Here is a 23,507-nt window from a genome sequence, read left to right on the forward strand (position 1 = left end):
ATATATAATAAAAGAAATAATAGATGAATGGAAGATCGGGAATTATATGTGAAAGTATACAGGGAAAGTGTTTACTTTCTGTCAACGTGTATAGGTCACATTGCAGAAGCAACCAACACATCTACATGAATCTTCATCGGTATGATAATAACATCCGGAGTCGACCCAAACTATTTTATCAGATTCTTCATCAAAGAGACTGCTTTGTGTTCCCGATGGGCTTCTGATCGCCCACATGACGTTGACAGAAGCTGTATTAAAAATGTTTGTTGGTGTAGGGGTATCACATTTTGTATCGCCTCCGCAGCAGACTGTAGGTGACAAAATGATTAGTTCGCCAAGAAACTGGGTTGTGACGAGGGCCCGAGTTCAATAAACTTTGATGTTTATATAGGGGGAAGTCGAAACAAACTTCACAAACTGGAATCATTTAGTATAAAAAATAGCCACTTATGGCAGTCTGAAGAGGGAAATTGAAAGAAACAAAACCTGAAGTTCAACAACGCCATGTCTCCTGGTGCAGGGAAGTGCTGAGTCGTTTGACACTTATCTAAACAACATGAAAGGGTCATTTCTGTTCATGACTCATGAATAAAATTAATTTCGAAGTTATACACAGTCTCGGTCGCTTTTATGATACAATGAAATATATTAAGGTTCATCAATAAATGAATAATCCGCACAAACTTCGTACAACCGATTTAGATAAGATATTTTATGATAGAAAAATAGTAGGTTTATAAGGGTCAAGACTGGCGCGAGAATGTTATGTGTGGTTTGATAGCCATTTTGACGAGAAGAAAAACATATAATCATGTTCAAATATGGATTTCACCAAATGCTGGCCGAGAAGACCGAGAGGATTGAAGTGAGTCGAATGGGTAGACTGTCTCCAAACTTTCGGAGCTATTATATATGATTAGACATGCAGGCTCTTGAACTGCCTGTGTCATATTCATTATGCAGGTATGCCGATGTAGAATAATTTTAGGACACTGTCTTTGGTGGTCTGGTCTGGTGATGTTAGAGGGGTACGTGAAACCAACTGGTCTCCACGTTGGAATTAAATATGCAGAGATGCGTCACTTAGCCCTGTCAGGATCTCAAATTCGCCATGAATATGACCCATGGTCTGGATCCCCATACTCGTACTCCTGGCTTTCACAAACTTCTACATCAATGGGATAGAACCCACTCACTCACTCACTCACTCACTCACTCACTCACTCACTCACTCACTCACTCACTCACTCACTCACTCACTTGCCCGCTTGTCCACCGATTGTTCTCCTAATGGACATATGTTGAACTTTTATAGGTAGGTTTTACGTCTGGTTTATCGCTACTTCTACACGTCTAAAAAGATGCTATAGGATTAATACCCTATGACCTACCATGCGTGCCGTCCCAACTCAGAGACGTCTTCAGTAGCCCGTGGAAACGTGATCTATGAAGCATCTATAGCCACGCTGATTCACGTGTTTTTTATATACTTATATCTGTTATATGACGCGATGCTATACTCAACCACTGTCAGCTATCACAGCAACCAAACAGCCAGATATGTCTTCCCTACGACCAAAGCGAATCCCAGCGAGCCAACCAGGACGTCTTTAATGGTTAAAACGTGAGCCCTAAACCCTCCCCCGTATAAAAGTTTACTCCATATCCTGTAGAATGTCTGGAGATAAACTTATAGCCATTTGGCAGTGTCTCGAACTCTCATTCCGAGCCACATTAACAGCTGATTAAGTTATTGCCTGAAATATGTTCACGTAGCATTCATTATTCGATACATGCAAAAGTTCATTGTATAATACATGGACGTATCCCTGGTCATAATCAGGGCTACTCTGGACTTCGAACTCACTATCATAGGATCATGGTACCCCAAAGGAGTAAATGGCATCGTGCATAATTTATGAGTCATATCTGTACATGTCATCATTGCGTGAATTTAATAGTTAGACCTATGAGTATTGTGAATTTGTTATCAGACAGAGGTCAGATACAAACGCAACGTTAGCATGGAGTATTTTATACAATCTAAAATGTTTACATTCAAGCACAACATTTGTCAAAATGGCATGGCAACCGTGGAGCCTTTTCAAGAAGCCAGTCAATCTCCACAAGACATAATCTACCCGAGTCATTTACAATTTGAAAAATGTCTTGTCCAACCCAATACCTGACTTGAAGCCACCACGTGTACATTACCAGGACATCCCAGCACCTGACAACAAGATAACACGTGGACATCCCCAAGACATCCCAGCGCCTGACTACAAGATAACACGTGGACATCACCAAGACAACCCAGTACCTGACTCAGAACAACACGTGGACATCACCAAGACATCCCAGCACCTGACTATAAGATAACACGTGGACATCACCAAGACATCCCAGCACCTGACTACAAGACAGCATGAGGACATCACCAAGACATCCCAGTACCTGACTACAAAACAACACGTGGACATCACCAAGACATCCCAGCGCCTGACTACAAGACAACATGCGCACATCACCAAGACATCCCAGTACCTGACTACAAGACAACACGTGAACATCACCAAGACATCCCAGCACCTGACTACAAGACAGCATGTGCACATCACCAAGACATCCCAGCACCTGACTACAAGACAACCCTGTACCTGACTTCAAGACAACAAGTGTACATCACCAAGACAACCCAGCACCTGACTTCAAGACAACATGTGCACATCACCAAGACATCCCAGTACCTGACTACAAGACAACACGTGGACATCACCAAGACATCCCAGCACCTGACTACAAGATAACACGTGGACATCCCCAAGACATCCCAGCGCCTGACTACAAGATAACACGTGGACATCACCAAGACAACCCAGTACCTGACTCAGAACAACACGTGGACATCACCAAGACATCCCAGCACCTGACTATAAGATAACACGTGGACATCACCAAGACATCCCAGCACCTGACTACAAGACAGCATGAGGACATCACCAAGACATCCCAGTACCTGACTACAAAACAACACGTGGACATCACCAAGACATCCCAGCGCCTGACTACAAGACAACATGCGCACATCACCAAGACATCCCAGTACCTGACTACAAGACAACACGTGAACATCACCAAGACATCCCAGCACCTGACTACAAGACAGCATGTGCACATCACCAAGACATCCCAGCACCTGACTACAAGACAACCCTGTACCTGACTTCAAGACAACAAGTGTACATCACCAAGACAACCCAGCACCTGACTTCAAGACAACATGTGCACATCACCAAGACATCCCAGTACCTGACTACAAGACAACACGTGGACATCACCAAGACATCCCAGCACCTGACTACAAGACAACCCAGCACCTGACTTTAAGACAACAAGTGTACATCACCAAGACAACCCAGCACCTGACTTCAAGACAACATGTGCACATCACCAAGACATCCCAGTACCTGACTACAAGACAACACGTGGACATCACCAAGACATCCCAGCACCTGACTACAAGACAACCCAGCACCTGACTTCAAGACAACAAGTGTACATCACCAAGACATCCCAGCGCCTAAAAACAAGACAACATGTGCACATCACCAAGACAACCCAGCACCTGACTACAAGACAACACGTGAACATCACCAAGACATCCCAGCATCTGACTACAAGACAACCCAGCACCTGACTACAAAACAACACGTGTACATCATCAAGACAACCCAGCACCTGACTACAAAACAACACGTGGACATCACCAAGACATCCCAGTACCTGACTACAAGACAACACCTGAACATCACCAAGACATCCCAGCACCTGACTACAAGACAACACGTTGACATCACCAAGACATCCCAGCACCTGACTACAAGACAACACGTGCACATCACCAAGACAACCCAGCAACTGGCTTCAAGACTACACGTCCTCATAGCATCCCAGCGCCTAAAAACAAGACAACATGTGCACATCACCAAGACAACCCAGCACCTGACTACAAGACAACACGTGAACATCACCAAGACATCCCAGCACCTGACTACAAGACAACCCAGCACCTGACTTCAAGACAACAAGTGTACATCACCAAGACAACCCAGCAACTGGCTTCAAGACTACACGTCCTCATAGCATCCTAGCACCTGATTTTAAGAGAATACATCACTATACAATTCCAGCCCTTAACTTCAAGACAACACAATGACACGCCAACACATAACTTCAAGAGAATACATCACCATAAAATGTCAGCACCTGACTTCGGGACAATACATCACCATGACACCCCAACACCTGACTTCATGTCAATACATCACTAGGGCATCCTGGCTGGAGATTTCAGGAGATACTGCTTACGCGATAAGAAACGTCTGGCTCTCTCCTACACAGCTGAACCTTTAAGATGTTGTTGAAATAAAGAGATATATCCGTTTTAATGTTGTTTTCGTTTTTTGCACGAGGGGAAATATTTACCGCTAGCTTTAGGACGGCGACTATCTTGTCGGTGATGCATGGCATGATAGAAACATCTGCTCATCTTTTTCCACGCTAATACAACAGTGGATGAGGAATTGAGGCACCCTACAGAAGCTGCTCCGCCAACTGAATTAAGGGGCTTTCTGGACTACCGACTATGTCGTTGTCGACGGAGATGATGTGAAGATGCGCTGTTTGCGTAACACTGACGGTAATCGGAGATGTTGGTGGCGAACCTGAGGTAGTTTTTTTTGTGTTATGGGTTAATTTTCTTCTGACACGTTTATGGAAAACGTGCTGAGGGTCGGTAAACACCATTTAGTCTCTGCAACATTCAGTATCATGACTCTACAAACACAACAAAGAAGAGTTAGAGGATCTGTTACATGATTTATTTACTCGGGAATTACCTCCTGACTTATAATTTCTTGTATTGGTTTACTTCGTTAAAGGCTTAATTCTTCTTCTTTTCATAATCACAAGGACAGGAAATATGCCGTACATGGGGTATATAACATATATGTGTCTTGTGTGAAATTAGATACCATCGTTGCTGTCTGTATTATGAGTTAATGCGTGAATAGCGCGATGTACGAACTTTTACTTGTTGACTGGGCGTGTGCACCACAAGCTCGAGGCGTTAATTGAAGAGGATCAATTATGACATGACAAGCAGATATCACCCACTATGAAGTCACAATCACCGTACAGGCCGGATGGTTAGCTGGATTTTATTTCGAGTAATGATAAATGTTATTTCAAAAATATATCTTGAGTGAATATGGTGTAATGGTGCTGTGAACAATATTTCAGTTATATCACTGTGTGTCAGCTTGATTTATGGGAGGAAAGACCACAGTAGTCCAGGTTTACCACTTCCCGTAGGTACGGGTATTGCGTTGAAAACCTAGAAACATAATCAGGACGAATCTGGAATTCGATTTCTGGCACCCAAAGAGACGTTACTATGCACAGCGATTTGCGGCGCCTTCAGCGACTGTACCACCCGTACCCGCTGTTCTGATGAAATGAGATCTCTGAGAAACGAATAATGTCTCCTTTAGGATGATCTTTTGTCTGTATTAATATGTTTAACTTTTTTTAAGGCAGGTATTTCTCAAATCTTGTTGATGTCAACTTGAACAAATCAGGGGTTATTGTGTATTCTATTGCGTTACTGAACATATTATCAAGTGATTGAAATTTCGTGAGCAACATTCACCCTTTAAATGTATTGATATTAATATATATACTAACACTGTGTTGACAGATTTACATCAAAGTATAATGATAACTATTTAACTTGAACAAATCGTTCATCTGTAATAAAACGTAAATGCTATGTGGTTAATATTGTGGTGTGTTTGAACAAATTGATAAATACGATCACATGTACGGATTTCCCTCAGTTGTAAGGCGCAGCGACATTAAATTGATATCGCTATAACGAAATTTGACGACGTGCAACGATGTTACTATGAGTGACGTCACTGTTTAAAAAATGCATGTTCCAACTTATTTATACTAATTATAACTGGTAACAATTGTACGTCAGGATGGTGTACAGCCACATGGCCAATCAGTCACGACCGTCATTTTTGGGTAAATCTTAAACTCTTACGTCAATATATTTCTCTTTTCATGTATATACTGATGTGTGTATTTATTATCATATAACACTGATATCATATCGATATCAATATTAGCATGTGCTTAACACCAACGACAGAGATCGGCACTTGATGCGAGCCTTTTATGCGAGTTTTGGTGCAACGATATTGAACCATTTTGTCTTTTGCAAAATGGATTCATGATTGGTTTTTTTCCCTTTTTAATGCACATGCAATCATATTAAGTAGATAGGAGAAACATGCCAGCTGTGTTCATTCAGCAATAAGAATTAGATGGTCGATGGGACTGGGACTGCTAGATGTCATGAAAAAAGTATCACGTGTTATGAAAGCGATATGAAACACAATATTATTGTATGGTTCCTCCTTTCACGGGGAAAGCAAAAACACAACAAATATTCTAGAACTTTCTTATCGTTTTACATGTACGAGGGGTGTTCATTAAAGATTTCCCCTGACCCACTTCCGATGGACCTAGTGGAATGAAACTTGGCATAGGTATTAGTCTTTCTCCACAAAGGAACCACCAAGAGTTACACACTTCTCCCATCGGTTTATGCAACTATGGAGACCTCGCTTGTAAAAGCCCTCATTTTGCGTCTCAAACCAGGACTTGACTTCAGAAATCAGTGTTTCATCATTTCTGAAAGGTTTTCCCTTCAAAAATGACTTCATGGTTGGAAAGAGGTGGAAGTCAGATGGTGCAAGGTCAGGAGAGTAAGAAGGATGTGGAAGGATTTCATAGCCACAGGACCGCGCTTCTGTCTGGGCAACATGAGAGTTGTGTACTGGAGCATTGTCTTGCAGGAGACGGACACCCTTGGTCATCATGCCACGCCTCTTAAGCTTGATAGCGTCCCGCAATTTCCGCAGCAGTGAAGCATAATAAGCTCCTGTAATTGTGGTACCCTTTGCCTAGAAATCCATCATCACTACTCCGTGCTGGTCTCAAAACACCATGAGCATGACCTTGCCTGCAGAGGGTTGGACACGTGCCTTCTTTGGGGGTGGTGACTCCACATGCTTCCATTGCATCGACTGAACTTTAGTCTCAGGATCATAGTGATGGACCCATGTTTCATCCTGTGTGATAGGTCTGTCAAAAAAGTTTGCCTGTTTTTTTTGGCACATGTCCAAAAGATCCTTTGAGCAATTGACTCGTTCCTGCTTTTGGAAAGGTGTGAGCAGCCTGGGAATCCATCGTGCAGACACCTTATGCATGTTCAAATTGTCATGGATGATTTTTTCCACAGACCCTACACTGATCTTGACATCTTGTGCTCACTGGCGAACAGTTATACGTCGGTCTGCCAAAATAGCGGTCTCCACTTGATTGATAGTGTCCTCATCAATGGCTGAATGGGGGCGACCAGGAATGGAAGCTGTTTCCACAGATGTCCGACCACACTTGAACTGGCGATGCCAGTGTTTAACAACGTCATATGATGGGGCATCTTCCCCATAAGTTGCTTTCATTTTATCGAAAGTTTCTTTTGGTGTGCGACCTTTCAAATGTAAAAACCTAATCATTGCTCGGTATTCTACTGGCTCCATTGTCACACCCTACTCGATATTAACACCTGTAAAAAAGTGGTAAGATTAATAGTTCGGTGCTGCAAATTCAGACATAACCCATAGATACATGTATCATTACACATGTGAAATTTCAACCAAATATGATAACTAAAGTGGTTTAGGGGAACTCTTTAATGAACACCCCTCGTATTAAATAGAAAATGTACATTGGCTGTTTTGTAAAGCAATGAAACATGGTTTACCTTAGATAGTTATAGCAATACGCATGGCAATTTCGCCTCTCCTGGCAGGTTGCAGTTCATGTGTTATATTTTTATCCTTGATTAACACCAGTTAACTCAGGTTAGATCTGGTCAACACTGATTGCTTGAAATGTATTAACCTCGGTTGACTCAGGTCACTGAAAACGCACGTCCTGTAGATTGCATTTTTTAATGGTAACATTTTCGCGGACGTGATAGAAGATACTTCCGTTATGGATGTATATGGTCGATTATGCAAAAAGTGACATTAATAAGAAATGTGTTTTCAATGATAGTGTCATTCTACAATTTCAAGTATTAGTTCCAGTAATAGATTAAGCATGTACACGCTAGAGCTGAATAACTTGAGTTCGCCTTAAACGCTAATTTGTCGTGACATTTCCAGCCCAAGGTAATACTTTTCACAGCATGAAGGCATGTGGTTTAAGAAAAATCCTGGTAGATATCATTTAGGTTAGAAGTTATAGTAGACCTTACTCTCGCAGCAAGACATCGTTTTATAGCTAGTCAAAACGTCCAATTGGGCGCCTGTGCAATAAACTCAATGTTACACTACACCACACCACACCACACCACACCACACCACACCACACCACACCACACGCCTTTAATAAAAGAACCAGTTTTTAAATATAATACTGTAAGTCGATGGAGACCTGTATATTGAGATAAGGCATTTCAAATATGTTTTGAGACCACAAAACGTGGGATTTAAAATAGTTTCTGTATGGGAGGCAGAACTGCATCTGTCAATTCTATCAGCAACTCCTTCCCCTTCCCCCTTCCCCTTCCCCTCCATCTCCTCCTCTTTCTACTCCCCAGTATCGGTGTCCTCCCCAAACTATCCCCACAGCTGAGATAGCAATCAGTCGGTGCCCGTTATGAAACGCCAAGTTTGGGACCTCATAAATGCTGATTTTGTAGGTCTGTTAAAACAGTCAGTTTACGCTTCTTTTCAAGTTTTATATAAAATTATATTTTACCAACTGTTCAAAGAGATTCCGGAAAATAGTTCACAAGTGTGCCAACTGTCAACATTAGAGAAATTCCGAACACAGAGCTGCAATCCCCATACAACGAACTCGGTTATCTAGAAATAATGTTTACCTCGAAGGGAGCCAACGAACATGTTGCCGAACCAATCCCTCTGCCTTGACGCTCCTGATGTGTCAAAGTAATTATGGTATTTCCGTTCTTTCAGGTCTCTTTATTAGAAGATGGCGTAGTGTCTATAAGTGTTTCAAGGTTTAAGTATGCAACTATATCATCGCTGTATTGGTTGAAAGTTTTAAAAAGATTTTTGCAATGTTCTTAATGTTTTAATTAACCACCAATGGATCACGTTTTAAACCTTACATAAGTGCCTCAGATGAGAATGAGTGTGGAGTTCGGTGTTGTATCAGATTTCAGCTGGGAGGAAATCTCTGAAATGCATACTAACCCTCAGCCAGACTTTCCCATGACATCCAACTTTAAACCAGATATTTTTTCCTCCTCATTCCCGATGCCACGTGATTTTTTTCTTCCTTGGAATGTCTTTGATATGCAATGTAGCGACAACCGAGGCGTGACGTGGCGGGGTAGGTTTTAAGAGATTTATGGTAGCGAGAGGCACGGGCTTTAGGGATCAGTTTAATCCGTATATGGCATTCTGGCCACCGGATTCATGATTACTTCATCACGTTCAGAATGGGATGGATTTAGTTGATGGGGGGGGGGGGGGAGGGATAAGAAGTGGACGAGTAAGGCTAAATATCGAAATTTGGCACTTTAAACGAAGCTTCCCATTTATCGCAAAATAATCACCTAATGTTTAACCATCTTATACTATATGAATATATACAGGGTATCAGGTCAGGAATTTCTATAGGAATGTGATTATGGCAAGGACAAGGTTAGAATGTGGCTAGAGGAACAATGACGTGATACATCCGCTTGGTTAAACGAGAAGGGGATTGGTTGGGGCTGATGCTTGAATAGGAGGGGGTTTATATATTGAAATTTACCACAGTCAATTCTTTGGGGAACTATGTTTAAAAACATGATGTAGATGTCTACAAAGAAATATTTGATAAAAATGTCTACACAAGTTACGTTAACCGAAGGATATTCCCGAAAACATACCCACGGAATATATATAGTAAGCAATAATATATAATTCTGTCTACTGCTGTTAAAAAAAAAATTATATCAAGAAAGTAAATAAATGTCGTTAGTGAAATTTTAGTATCGCATTTCAAGAGGATCTTACCGTACATGTATGAAATTATATGTCAAACAAATTAATCTTTCGTATGAAATTATATGTCAAACAAATGAATGTTTCGTATGAAATTATATGTCAAAAAAATTAATGTTTCGTATGAAATTATATGTCAAACAAATTAATGTTTCGTATGAAATTATATGTCAAACAAATTAATGTTTCGTATGAAATTATATGTCAAACAAATTAATGTTTCGGAGTGTAGATGTTCTTTATTTAATTCCGTCCCAAAAAATATACATTCAAATATGGCAGTTTGGGTACTGTAAACGCCATCTGCTTGTCATTATCATAAGTCACTCAGTAAACATTGGTCATCAGGTGGTCTGTCAGTCAGCCAGCCCATGCGTGACCAATGTTGGCTTTCAGGTCAATGGTCTGACAGACAACAGTTCAGTCGGAGCTCCCGTCTACTGATAGCTTGGGCAGAAGATCTACCTGCTGCGCATACCGTCACGAAAAGTAGATAAACGTCAAGCTTGACCAACTTGTCATCTGCGTTTTGTTTTCGTCGATGGCGTTGGCCGCTGTCTGTTCTGGACAACATTGATACTTGTCTATATTGCTGTGATGGTCAGGAAAGATTGGTTGTCGTGGAATATGTTCTATCAATGACATTAATCTTAATAGTGATCCAGTTTTGTAATTCGTGATTATAATCCTTAGTCCATCGGCAGTATAAATGTACTCGTTGGTTTCTCCACCCCTATGGCCTGGCCTCACTCATTAAGCTGTCTACCCTACAATATCTAGTGTTCTACATCTCTATAGAATGCAGATACGATGCTCTGAAACATCGAGGATGCAAGCCGACATTCTGTGTTATAACTGAAATTCCCTGAATTTCAATCCAACTCACTCACTCACTCACTCACTAGAAAATGCTTTCCTTTCTGTGTCCCAGTCAGCGGATCTAACCTATGCAATGTGAAACATACAGATGTTACAGCGACTGTTATTGCATTCAGAACAGTCTGGGTGTAAGATGTTTGTTAACTCAATATTTTCGTATTTAAGGCCTCATTGACTGAATGAAGACCACTTTCTTATGCCGGGTGTTAATTGAAGTGCATGGTCCAGAGATCTCAATCTTCTTGTCACTGTTTGTTAGGTAAACAGGATACGGAACAGTCCGTTTTTTCGTATACCGTTGGCGTCTCAGATTTCGGTTCACAAACGTAACTTAACAACCTTAGGAAAACAACTGTTAAAAAGTACAAACAAAGCTAAACGAATGACCTAAAAACAACCAAACCGTGTTACTTAAACTGGGCTCTCGAATACAAATGTTTGTGTATTGTTGCCTAGCTGAATCAGTCCCCTTTGATAATTGTGACCTTGACCTTGATCCCAAAAGGAGAATGGTGTGTAGGTCACATGGTTACCTTCCATCTGTCTTTTAAGATGGAATCTCCATTCTCTGGGAAGCTTTTTGTTTTGCCATTCTTTTCCTCCCATTCCTTCATACAATGTTTCCTAAAAGTATTACTAACACGGAGTAGCTGTCTCACTCTTGAGTGCATGTCAAGGATAATATCACAACTATCTGTATCACAAAGACCACGTTTCTCCATACGTCTGCCAAGCAACGGGAGCATTACATTATTCGACCTTGACCTTTATCCTATGCGAAGCAGACGACCACCGTCACGAAAATCGAGGTCATTCCCATCACCATCCGGGAAATCAATTAGCTGGTTAGTTAGAGCCCCATTTAGTGATTTATTCGACTCCTTAAATTGAGTTTGTTTATGAATGCAATCACAGACCACCGTAGTATTCCAAGGGACCAACCATAACAAACCAATCTGAAAACAAAGAGCATACATCACTCACGAGAAGTCATAATTCCTGCTCTCAGCTAATCAAATCATTCTTTATTACTCTTCAGCCAATGAAAATGGCATTCATAATTGAAAATATACATCGCAGTCTGGGGTAAAAGTTAACTACTTTAATTACAATAAATGACATTGCATTCTTCACCGTTTGAAGGACCTTGATCTATGGGTACCAATGTCGGCACTAATAACCATAACAGTTATGAAGACGTGCCTGTGAGTAGACATGTGGGCTGCAATAGATTTGGTCGAAGTCCTCTGTAATTCCAGAAGTCACTCAGTTTTGTCTCTAAATAAATCGGCAATTATTTACCAAAATCAAAATGCTCATCATTTCTAAATATTTGTGTTTGAAAACCATTCTATCTCTCCATTATACACATCTACTGCCGAAATTCCAACTGTGGGGAATATATATGTCACCTGCTTTCAGTTAATATTCAGATCAGTATACATCATAATCACTATACAGAATTCAGTGTTTGCTCTCTCACAGTTAATTCTAAAACTGTAGTTATATTTTTAAAACTGTTGTATGTTAACACTTGTGCACGTGGACCTTGACCTACAATAGTCAACACATTTGCCATGTAACCATCCTTCAACTCTCCCCCATAAACGAAAACATTTTTTACTTTCTTTTTCCTCAACAAACTTTTCGTTTTTCCTTGAGTATTTGAAACTATACGATATTCAAGAGGTTCCAACAGCATGCATTCTCATGCTGCGGACAAAGCGAAGACACGGGTTTGATTCTCTACATGGGTGCAATGTGTGAAGTGCGTTCATGGTGTCTCCCACCTTAATATTGCTGAAATATTGTTAAGAGGCGTAAAACTATATCCACTCATATCCCCATGCAACATATATGAAGGAGTAAGCTGAATTGTCGCCGGATTATTCATGGAAAAATTAAGGTGTAATAGTTTTATACTGGTAGCATTATATTGACACTTAGAGCTCCTTTAAGAAAACAGGCTTGTTGAATTAACCACAAATCATTTGAATCTAAAAGGTGTAATCCGATGCAGACGCCGGTCTTTCCCATATCACATGGGCCACTTGTACAGACTTATGCACCTGCAGCGAATTTCTCCCGGACCTTAGCACTGATGCTATCTGCCATTCCAAACGAAACCAAATGCACCAAGCAAGAATCAATGAACTTACTAACTGTCTGAAATGTCAGAACCTCGCTTGACTCGCCAGAAACACCATATTGAAATAGGATCCGACAAATACCGCTGTAAGTCCGTTTTAAACTGAAATGACCGACTGAAAGATCTGATCTGTGATTATAGGAAGGTGCCGCCGCCTCATGTTTCAGACGCGTGTATACTGTTGGAAGCAGTTGTTCGGAAACAACGATCGGGATCTCATCTCACTGGCTCACAGGTTATAGTGTGTGGCCTACATATGTTTAACGTAAAAATCAATGGTAAAATACTCGAATACCTTACATCTCAGCAGATCTATAACAATTGAAGAAGCTAAAGACTACATATTGCAAACTCAAAGTGACGTCAGTCACAACTGGCCACTGCTACATTTCTAGCAATTCGCGGCCTTATGCAATGGAACTCTTAGGCATAGATTCTTAATCTCATTTTCCAAGATGGCGACACAACTGATGGAATGGCTAAACGGAGGCGTTGAACTTAATGTCTATCTGGTGCTGCCTAGATGAATTTATATCATCCTGGTTAGTTGTTGATATAGGAGTTAATTTGCAGCCTTAAGGCACACGAACTGACGTAATGTCTTTACTTTATAGACTTTACATCCGTAAACACATGCGCTTTGCATTACAGTTTCATGCTGAAGTTGACAATACACTTTTTGAGTATTTATTATGCGTTTTAGAAAGTCACTTCCGTGTGAACAAAACAGACTTATTCGTGGACATGGGCGTAATGCATATGCAACTTGAAAGTAGTCCTTTTTTATTATTTTTCGAAAATTAGATCCGTGTGAACAAAACCGACTTTTCTGTTGACATGGGTGTAAGTATAGGTCAGACAACGAGGACCCAGTGTCTAATCGTTGAAATGGTTAATTAAACCACCAGGCGCGCAGCGCCGAGTTGTTTAATTATCCATTTCAACGATTAGACACTGGGGTCCGAGTGGTCTAACATACTTAAACCATGTCCAACATTTATGGCACCTAAATGTTGAAAAAACATTGTTTTGTTGAAGATACTTTGAAAGATATTCAGGAACTCTATGCACAACTGTGACAACACTGTGCGATTCGGCCCTGCGTGAAGCACGTGAAATGTGTTCCCCGAGCCTTTCGCACGTGCACCTCGCACTTATGAAATGCATGTACCAGGGCAGGTTTACCATTCATTTTGGACCCCGAGAACATTTATCAATCACCTAAATATTAATTGCCCATGTTGATGGGCCTATTATGAAAAAATGTAGCCCTGATCAAGATAATGGTTAATTGTTTAACTAACAATTCAGTTTTTCTGACCACGGTCAAAGACAAAGGAGTCATGGTTTAATGCATATGTTACTTGAAATGACTCCTTGTGCTAAGATTAATATCGTAACGTCCATATCTTAACATTCACGTATGGATCGCTTTGTGGAACGGGGCTCTGTACGAGAATCGTACTTTTTGGTATGTTTATGTTCGATTTTGTATTTCTAGACATGACTATGTCCCACGTTCTTTGTTCAATTTCTCATGATCCACACACAGCTCTGTGCTCGGGTCCTGGATCTGAGATAAAGGTTTGCACAGGAATCTGTCTATGTCATCATGTCTTTCGCACATGTTGACGCACACGCAGACGCACTTTCTATAACTCACTGTAGACACGTTCCGTACAGCATGATTGCAGTCTGTCATGATGTTGTAGGTGTTGGATTACACAGCGCGCCGCGCCCTATAACTGTGTCCAATTTACAATATTTTTCTTTATAAAATTTCATTTATTGATACAGGAAATTCGTTTTGTCAGTTGCAACATTATTTCCACTCCTGTTACAGTTATCAAAGACAGAAAAACACAACAAACGCCCGGATATAACGGCGGTAAAAACATCATAATTCCCCACAAATCAGTTGCAGATGTTGCTTAACAGAATTAGCCAACACAGCTGTATTATGTGATATTGAAATGTGAAGTGTGACGTTCGTCAACATATTTACATGGTTTCTTTGCAGATTTACATCCCTTAACTGTCAGGATCCGATGGTCATGTGTTCCCAGTGCCCCATGATTATGACCCTTGACTGCAAGCACAATGTCTGCGCTCGTTTATTAAACCAACCAATGACATAATGTTTACCGTTTCATAACGTAGAGAAATAATATGTAGCATTTGACGTTGTAACGCCAGTAGTTTGCCGATGTGTATTCAGTTGATAAGTGTCGCAACATCTGAGAAGGAGTCCTTAGGTTCATCGAAAATTCGGCAACTCCAACCGAAAAAGGGTTAGCATGCAAAACGTCAGGTCGATATTTCAGGTCGATTGGTGATTGGCAGCAGGATATTTTATGTTGCCTCCAGGTGACTCCTCTGTGTGTATCTGCAAAATAGCTGTTGTGTATATAAATGCTCACTCATTCAACAGAATTCTCCGTAATTTGAATCAATTCATGCAAACGAATAGGACCAAAGCCAATCATGTTATGGTTGTGCCGGCAAAGGCTTACCTGTTATCCTTCTTGCAATTTTATAGACCATTTTTTTTATCACAATTCACCGGAACACCGGTGCGCCACTTAGCCGATAATGTTAATGTAAGTTGTGGTATTGACGCGAAGACTTCAATAACTCTTCATTTTCTTTGAATTTCTGATCATCCATGCAACATCTCTAATCTAAAATTCAGATCTTTCATTTTGGATAAGCAAATTACTGTAACAGCTAATTCAATGCCAACACAGCAAGACACAGACATGTTGAAAATGTACAGACAAGGAGATTAATTGGCTTCAACGTTAAAGGTTGGGCCGCGTGTGTTGACATGGTTCCTCTTCTTGAACGATGCCCTGTTTCTTCCCGAACAAGTGGTGAAATACGACCCACCACTCTCCTCTTCTTGTGCCTGCACGTGCGGCAGGTGCACGAGGTATCGGTGATTGATAAGCGCACGCGAGGAACTCCCAAACTCCCCCTGAGCGCCTGCATGAGCCCCGTACGAGAACACGGGACATAAATATTTATCTCTTTGCGTTTTGGAAAAATGGTCTTCCTTGTTTTGAGTCTTTTTAGCATGATTTTGATTCACAACAGAATAGGGACTTCTTCAGCAATATACATTAATGTGGTATATTCATCTCTGACAAAGAAACGTTAGGATAATGTATGCCCGTGTTGAGTTTCGTAACGACGCTAATGCCACAAGCTCATTTTATTTATTGAAACTGACAACAGGGAGGTATCATCTGTGTTTCACCAAGTATGGATCATTTGTACATAAGATCATCTGAAATTTTTATATTATTTGATTAAGCTCAACCCCACTCCAAGAATGATACAAATTACCCATTAAATAATTTTTTTCGAATGGTTTTGCTGTTATATGAACAAATTTCTTTGAGCGTATTTATGTTTTATTTTTTACAACCTGTATTTCGTCTTAGCCCTCTCCTTGAATGAACAAATCTATTTTGATAAAACCTGAGAAATGTGTTCTCAAGTCAAATCCTCTTGTATGATCATGAATTGACCATTTCCTTCATCTCGCCCATCTTCTCAGTCACACACAGACGCTGTTGGTAATATTTACCTAACTTCATCTCAGGACGCCCCACCCACATCCGATCTGAGTTGATCAACTAATTAGAACGCTATAAAATAACTCGACGAAAAACCCCCGTCGTTTTTATCATCACTAATCCTGCCTCCACGTGTTTTACAGGGCGTGGTTTTGCGAGATCTAGAGTGCATGTCATGTCCCCTGTCTTCTCGCTCCCACGCCTGCCGGCAGCTGTTACGGCGCATCTCTTCACATTACCCCCAGATGGGCTGTCTTAATAACGTAAAGTTAGCTTTAGAAATACACAGATTTGCGACAAGGATAGAATGTTGCTTATTCCATCTATATCGCAGTTATGGTAGAGATCGAATCCTGCTTTACGTCTCAAACCTTCCACCTATATCACAACGAGCTGTGGAAACTGTTCACACAAACCTGTGATTGATATCACGAGCAGCGACCCACGTCGTCTGTACACGAGCGCACGCAGTTGTCAAAGGCGACGGAACTCGCAGTGTTAGGCGTGCCAGTATCCTGATTGTTAGTTCGAATCTGTTTCTTGGTTTTTCAGCACATACCCGAGTACATGGTTTGACCAAAGAAGTAAGCGTATAACGGCTTTCATGCCATGCCATTATATGACTGAAATATTGTCCAAAAAGAGAAACAAATTCGGCGTTGTATCCAATTCTCTCACTCATCCGTTCCAATGGTGTAGAATATGCCACATTGATTCTGTAACTACGGGTGATATTAGTTAAGAGAAGCTGCGGTCTCAATAGTGAACTACTGGCACAATCTGAGGCTATTCATTTCCTACATCCGTGATGCCTAGGGCAACTCAAGCGAACTAAGTACTAACAGAATCTGCATGTACGTGTTTATCTCTGGAAATAAACACATACTTACATAAAAGTCAGCATGATCTTGGACAAGGTCCAGGAAAAACAATATGTTTCCGTACCGGACAATAATATTTTTTCAGGAACAAAGGTTCACATAAAATGCTGAAAACTTAAAACAGGTTCCGATTCACCCGGTGATTAGGTTGATAACAGAAAAATACAGATTACTTTCGAAATGGGAAGGTTGCGTGTGCAGGTGTGGGGTTTATGTGGGGTGGGGTGTACTGGTATCAGGAGACAGTGTGGTGGGTGGGTAGCTGGGCAGATGGCTGTCGTAATTTGTGTAGACATTTATCCAAATTGAACAAATGTTTTGCTGTCTGTATTTTACTGTGATGTATGGGCAAATCGATTAGGACAATAACATTAAACCCAACCCTCAAACACTTACTTATCACAACGTGTATATTCACAAGCGCACATGGTCGTCACGAGCAACAACTGAAAAAACACGAGTCACTTCACTCGGGTGAACATTGTTTTGCAAATAACTTATCTCAAGTGGTTTCAAAACTCAGTTGTACAATTCGCACAAACATGTCAATGTCGAATTTGCTGGGTTTGCTTATTAGACACACCCCATTTACACAAAGATGCTGTATGTTGAAATCGATTCACTCGAACAAGCGAGCACGTCGAACATGCTCAAGATAACACACATACATATATATCTCATTAACCCGAACTTTCCCTGTGTCGAACTTGTCGGGCTCAGAATTACATCCAATAACCTGCACGTTGTCTGGTTTAATAAGATGCTTAGGTCGGGTGGTCAGGCTGTATGACTAGCTGATGTCGTCGTGCCCGACACTGTGGATCGTTGCTCATACTTTCAGTCACTTGTTTGTCTAGTCAAGACTCGACCGTATACATGTATTACAGCTTGAATGTTGCTGACTGTGGCGTTGTACGACATTCACTCACTCAGTATTGCTCAATCTCCCATTGGTGTGAAAGAAATGTGTTTTCCACAGGATTTTTACCCTTCAAATGCACTTTTGCAACTACAACTGCATTGTGTATGTCCTAAATATTGCTGTTACATTAATTTGTTGCGACAATTCGCATCAAAAGAGGAATTGTTTTTGTTAATCCCATCGACATATGAGGTTCTTGCAAAGAGATTTTTTTTTAAAAACCTTCTCCTTATCTTTAAGCTGAGAAACTAATGAAAGTTTTTTTGTAACTTCCTGTGTACTTAACCACATGCTTTGAAACAACATTGGGGAAAAGTAGTTTTCAATTAAAGTGAAATAAGAGAAACAAAGTTTCAACGACTGAAATGCGCATCAACGAATTCGTCTCGTAACCTCATATATGAGGATTGGTGTTATAGATAAGGCAATGCTTTCTTAGATTAAAGACAGTTTCAGATACATTGTATACACAGTGCGAGTAAAAATGGAGAATGTGTGATATGTGGGATCTTTTTTTAACGAAAGGTGGTTATGTAAGTCGGTATTGAACCTCAATGGGAGATACCATTAACGCACGCTGAACTTTGGTCCAGCTGTAGCCATATATGACCGCTTGAATGACGCGCTGTAAAAGAATATTCGCACGCACCATTAAGCTAGATGCTAATCAGAGCAAGACCTTCAATGCCGAGGATGGAAATCACGATTTTAGCCAACGTGCTTGGAACGAAATATCCACTTGTCCTTATCTCTAACAAAGACGGATGTGTATATTTCGTATATGCTTTTGAATGTTTGTTTGTTTGTTGTTTAACTTGTATGCAAGTTATGTTTGAGATAATATAGAGTGCTGATTTGCATTTGCAGCATTCATATCCAAGAAATAAAGTTGTATTATTTCAAACTATAGGTCTACACAATATAAAATAAAATTCAAATGGAGCACAGAACAATGCTTAATTTCAAAGCTGAGGCAATCTTGACTTGTCAAATCATTCTAGACTTAAGTTGGATTTTTCTTTTTTTAATATATTCGCCAGGGTCCGTGAGATTATATCCCATTTGTGCAGGTGTATTTGATTTGCTCGTACACCAACGTGTATAAAACAAAACTAATTTGGGTGAAATGGATTTAACGCTCGGTTTTATTTAGCTGAAATAATCCTTTCAAGGTTAATTACGTACACGGAAGTCTTAAGCTTGTGGCGTGGGTGTACATGATCACTCAGATAGTTATCCTAGCAGCAGAGGAAGCATATGGCTACTGGCTCACGATGACCGTAATACCGCGGTAAAACAAAGGTCACGGTCACATTGGTTCTTTAAGGAAACGATTCACCCGCAGATAGAATAACATGACGTTAACGACATATCTGTCAGTCTATGAAGCGTCCTCGTTCATTGTTGTTTTTCGTCGCCTCCGGCGTCCTTAACATTAAGGTATGATATGTCACGTGACGAGTTGAAAAGGCAACAACAACCGTTGCTATTTGGAGGTAAATATCAAAACGTCTTAGGCGAAATTCAAGCCGTAAGACATACCTCCTTCTTCCGGTACAAAAAACCTTAACAACGAAATCATTATTGTGTCATTCCTTAAACTCTCGTAAACTCTTCAGTGCTAATAGTCCTCTACACAGTTTAAACCGTATATTCCATATGAAACTCAACATTATATATATCCTTATGGCCTAAACTTATACCCCCATGGTGATTTCGGGCAGATTGGTACCCAGTGCCCTAAGCTTGTACAAGCCGTCTGAAATTACGACATATGGTTAAAATGTGTGACCTGGCTTATTCCATGTCATCATCTCCCGACGGCAAAGTTACTTTTGCTCTTACCACTGATTTGTGTTACTCTGGTAGCTGCATGATACTGTAGCATCGAACAAGACCTACAACTTATAGATGCAACGTTATACCGAGTCTTCAGCATTTGTATCTATGGTATACATTATACAGTAAACCCTTGAGGACTATTTTTCTATTGTATCGAGTTTCAGTATTTCGAGACAAGCGAATCGCCTATAGTAGACCATAGTTCCAATGGGGATTACATATGGGTTTAAGCGATATAACGAAACAATTCAATTCGAGTTAATGCACGTATGTTTTTGTTTTTTTATTAAAAAAAATCACTGGCATGGAAAAAAAATACTTTTGTGAAAAAAACATCATTCATGCTTAATTTGTCTTTTGAATCATGATTGCAATGAAATATTCGTCAGCGACGTGAAGCTCAAGAGCTTCATCCCTGAATAGATAACGTCGGTACATTATCTTAATGTTCATTCATACACACATATGTAAATGTATGTTTTTCTTTCAAGGGAATATTGAAATTTCATGGTGCTTTATTACTCTGCCTGTTAATCCTAGCACCATCAATCTAAGTGAAGCCATTGATGAAAGACATATGTCGCCTTAAATCATCTTTTTACAGTAAACACATGCAAGTGTTATGTCGGCATTTACGTAAGTTTATATACAATGCACAAGTGTTTAAGTTTCTATTAATACTGAACTCAGCCTACCAGTCAGACAGCTCCTTAGATTTGATGAATGGTATAGAGTCCAAGACACACAAAACCAGTTTAACAAACGATAAAGGCTTTTCAGACCCTGGTAAAGACAATATTATCTCAGCCGGGAATGTATCAGCATACATCAGGTAGGGACTGTTCACCACTTAACTGCTCATGGCACATGTAGCTCTAGGTTCACAACCTCCACTATCGTCACCAGCATTGTTGTAGTTTAATTGTTTAATTATGATCTAATCCTAGCGCTGTGCATATCATGTGTGATATCAGCTACCATTGGTCCAGCATTGTACATTGTCTGTAGTAATGCTGAGAATGCTTTGTTTCATTTGTGAACAAGATTGACGAAAGAGAAAATTGTATCCGCTGAATATAACTTGAAACGATGAAGAAACGGTTGTTAGTTTTCGTTTATATATTTTTGACGAAGCATTACACTTAATTGATTCGAAATATGTTTTTTGACTCCAGCCGTTCAGTGAAGGGACCTACCAAATCATAAAACGGTATTCCCAGGATTACCCTAGATGCATATATTATGAGTTTCCTATTTTGGGGACAGCCTGCTATTACATGTAGTTACACATTCTTTAAAATGTTGATTATAAAATATTTGTCTTGACCTATTTTCTGTTCAGTTATTTCACATAACTTTAGCTCACGACAGGATGCAAACTCTGACTGCTTATTAATATACACTGATGTAAACAAATAAAGGAACAATGAAAAATTTAGGGAATAAGCTTTTCTGTCAGTGCATTTAAAATAGCGCGCATACAAATTCAACACATGTCAGAATAAAATGTTGAGATGTGTTTGTGTGCATTGTTTCCAACTGCGTATTGGGTAGACAAGGCTGGGGACCCATGATAGCACATCATGTTACTGTGTCTAAAACTGACTGTTCCCTTATTTATTTCCACCAGCAAATATCATTTTTGGAGAGTCTCCCGCTGTTGAGATAATGCCTCATGAGATTTGAATGGAAATGGCCATATTCCAGCACGTATCTAATAAGACAATGAAACAATGCCTATACATATGTATAGTAAGTATTAAAAGACGGGGCTTGACTTGTTACCACTTCTGCACCTTTCCTCGCTGGTACATGTATGCGGTGTTCCCTATCCCCTTTGTACCGTGTCTCGGGGTGGAATGTTTCGCCCTTCTTAAATCACCTAAATTATCTCTTAGATATTTTTCATGTCCCAAAATCATTGGTTTTGGCACCTAGATGTTTATTTTTATTATAACGTATCTAAATTTGTTTCATATTATATAGTTTATCATATCCTGACATTTGACAAATTGTGCTCCCTGTTTCAAAATATTTTTAGTTGGGGGCTTTAGTTAGTCTTTACGGTTATTGAATGTAACTACAAATACCAAACTGACTGGGTTGGGGATGCAGGGCGATACTGAACAAAACGTATTATAACACTGTAACTAACTTATCTTGTGATTTTCAACAACGTCACACTTCTACCGTTCACAAATTGCCGAATCACAAAATGCACCTCTCTTTTTCAAAAAGCTGTATCCGCTTGAATGTAATGGTAGCTGAGGAAAGGTCAAGGACAACTACTTGTATGTTTGCGCATGAATATTGCCAACTCAGTATGTTTCCTATTACCCGCCTAAATAAAAACATATTCCGTAATTGTATAGTATTGTTTTAATAATTGCTTCTACAACAGACACTCGAGTCTTCCGTATCACATGCCACACGTGATGTCTCAACATCCTGCGTTTTTGTCCTATATCCGGGCAACTGACTCCACCTCGACCATCGACCGACCACTCCTCAATCACCCGGATGCTGGCAATTAGCGCTACCAATATCAAAGCTTTCTTCTGCGATGGTGCTAGTTTTGCCATGCATCATTGTGGCTAAATACCGGAAAATTAACATCAAGTAGATCATTTTTGTTTAAGAATTGTGATTAATTATTGGTAACAACGAATATCGCTGAGACAATATTCTTTCAGACCTGGGGGCAGGTCGTCGTGATAATTGTTCCAGGCAGGCCCTGGGATTTTGGCTTCTTTAAACCTATCTGGAAAGATCTCTTTTAAATATCAAAAGGTAGGAATACAAAAAATTATTATTCATTATGTTTTAAGCATAAACCTATTCAAGTTGAGTTTAAATTATTACTGGAAAGATCAGTAACTGACAACGTCAATCATGGGTGTTATTCTTGTGTGTCTCTTGCATTATTGGTAAACAAGCCTAGTCGATAATTTGCAACTGTTTCTTAAACTAAGTAGATAAAAAACAAATGTACCGTGCTTTTCACAGTAGGGAATAAGGATATACGATTACGTTGCATATTTGCATTACTCTATGATACCATGGTGATTTTTTGCCCATGCAATCTATCATTGG

General features: G+C 40.1%; 2 protein-coding genes across 24 annotated transcripts in view; both read left to right on the plus strand.

Annotated features, from left to right (window-relative positions):
* Positions 1-23,507, plus strand: part of LOC124132118 — a 239,477-nt gene that overhangs the window by 14,958 nt on the left and 201,012 nt on the right. For 2 of the 23 annotated variants that reach the window (XM_048382601.1, XM_048382609.1), the window contains exon 1: positions 23,132-23,204. The exons of the other annotated variants lie outside the window; for them this stretch is intronic. The gene's annotated coding sequence lies outside the window, so the exon portion shown is untranslated. Of the gene's footprint in view, positions 1-23,131; positions 23,205-23,507 lie in introns of those variants that run through there. 23 annotated transcript variants of the gene reach the window in all.
* On the plus strand, positions 815-4,077 carry LOC125372245. Its single transcript, XM_048381534.1, has 3 exons — positions 815-868; positions 2,672-2,881; positions 3,550-4,077. Exons 1-3 carry the CDS (start codon positions 815-817, stop codon positions 4,075-4,077), a joined length of 792 nt encoding a protein of 263 aa, XP_048237491.1.

This window comes from Haliotis rufescens, unplaced genomic scaffold (assembly GCF_023055435.1).
Source record: "Haliotis rufescens isolate VD_foot unplaced genomic scaffold, xgHalRufe1.0.p SCAF_4, whole genome shotgun sequence".
Taxonomy (NCBI): Eukaryota; Metazoa; Mollusca; class Gastropoda; order Lepetellida; family Haliotidae; genus Haliotis; species Haliotis rufescens.

Excerpts from the sequence above, each read along its gene's own strand:
- LOC125372245 (XM_048381534.1), top strand. The coding sequence starts at position 815 with ATGTTCAAATATGGATTTCACCAAATGCTGGCCGAGAAGACCGAGAGG. Across the intron at positions 869-2,671 it reads AGAAGACCGAGAGGATTGAA|ACAACAAGTGTACATCACCA; the intron begins GTGAGTCGAATG and ends CCTGACTTCAAG. Across the intron at positions 2,882-3,549 it reads GACATCACCAAGACAACCCA|ACAACAAGTGTACATCACCA; the intron begins GTACCTGACTCA and ends CCTGACTTCAAG.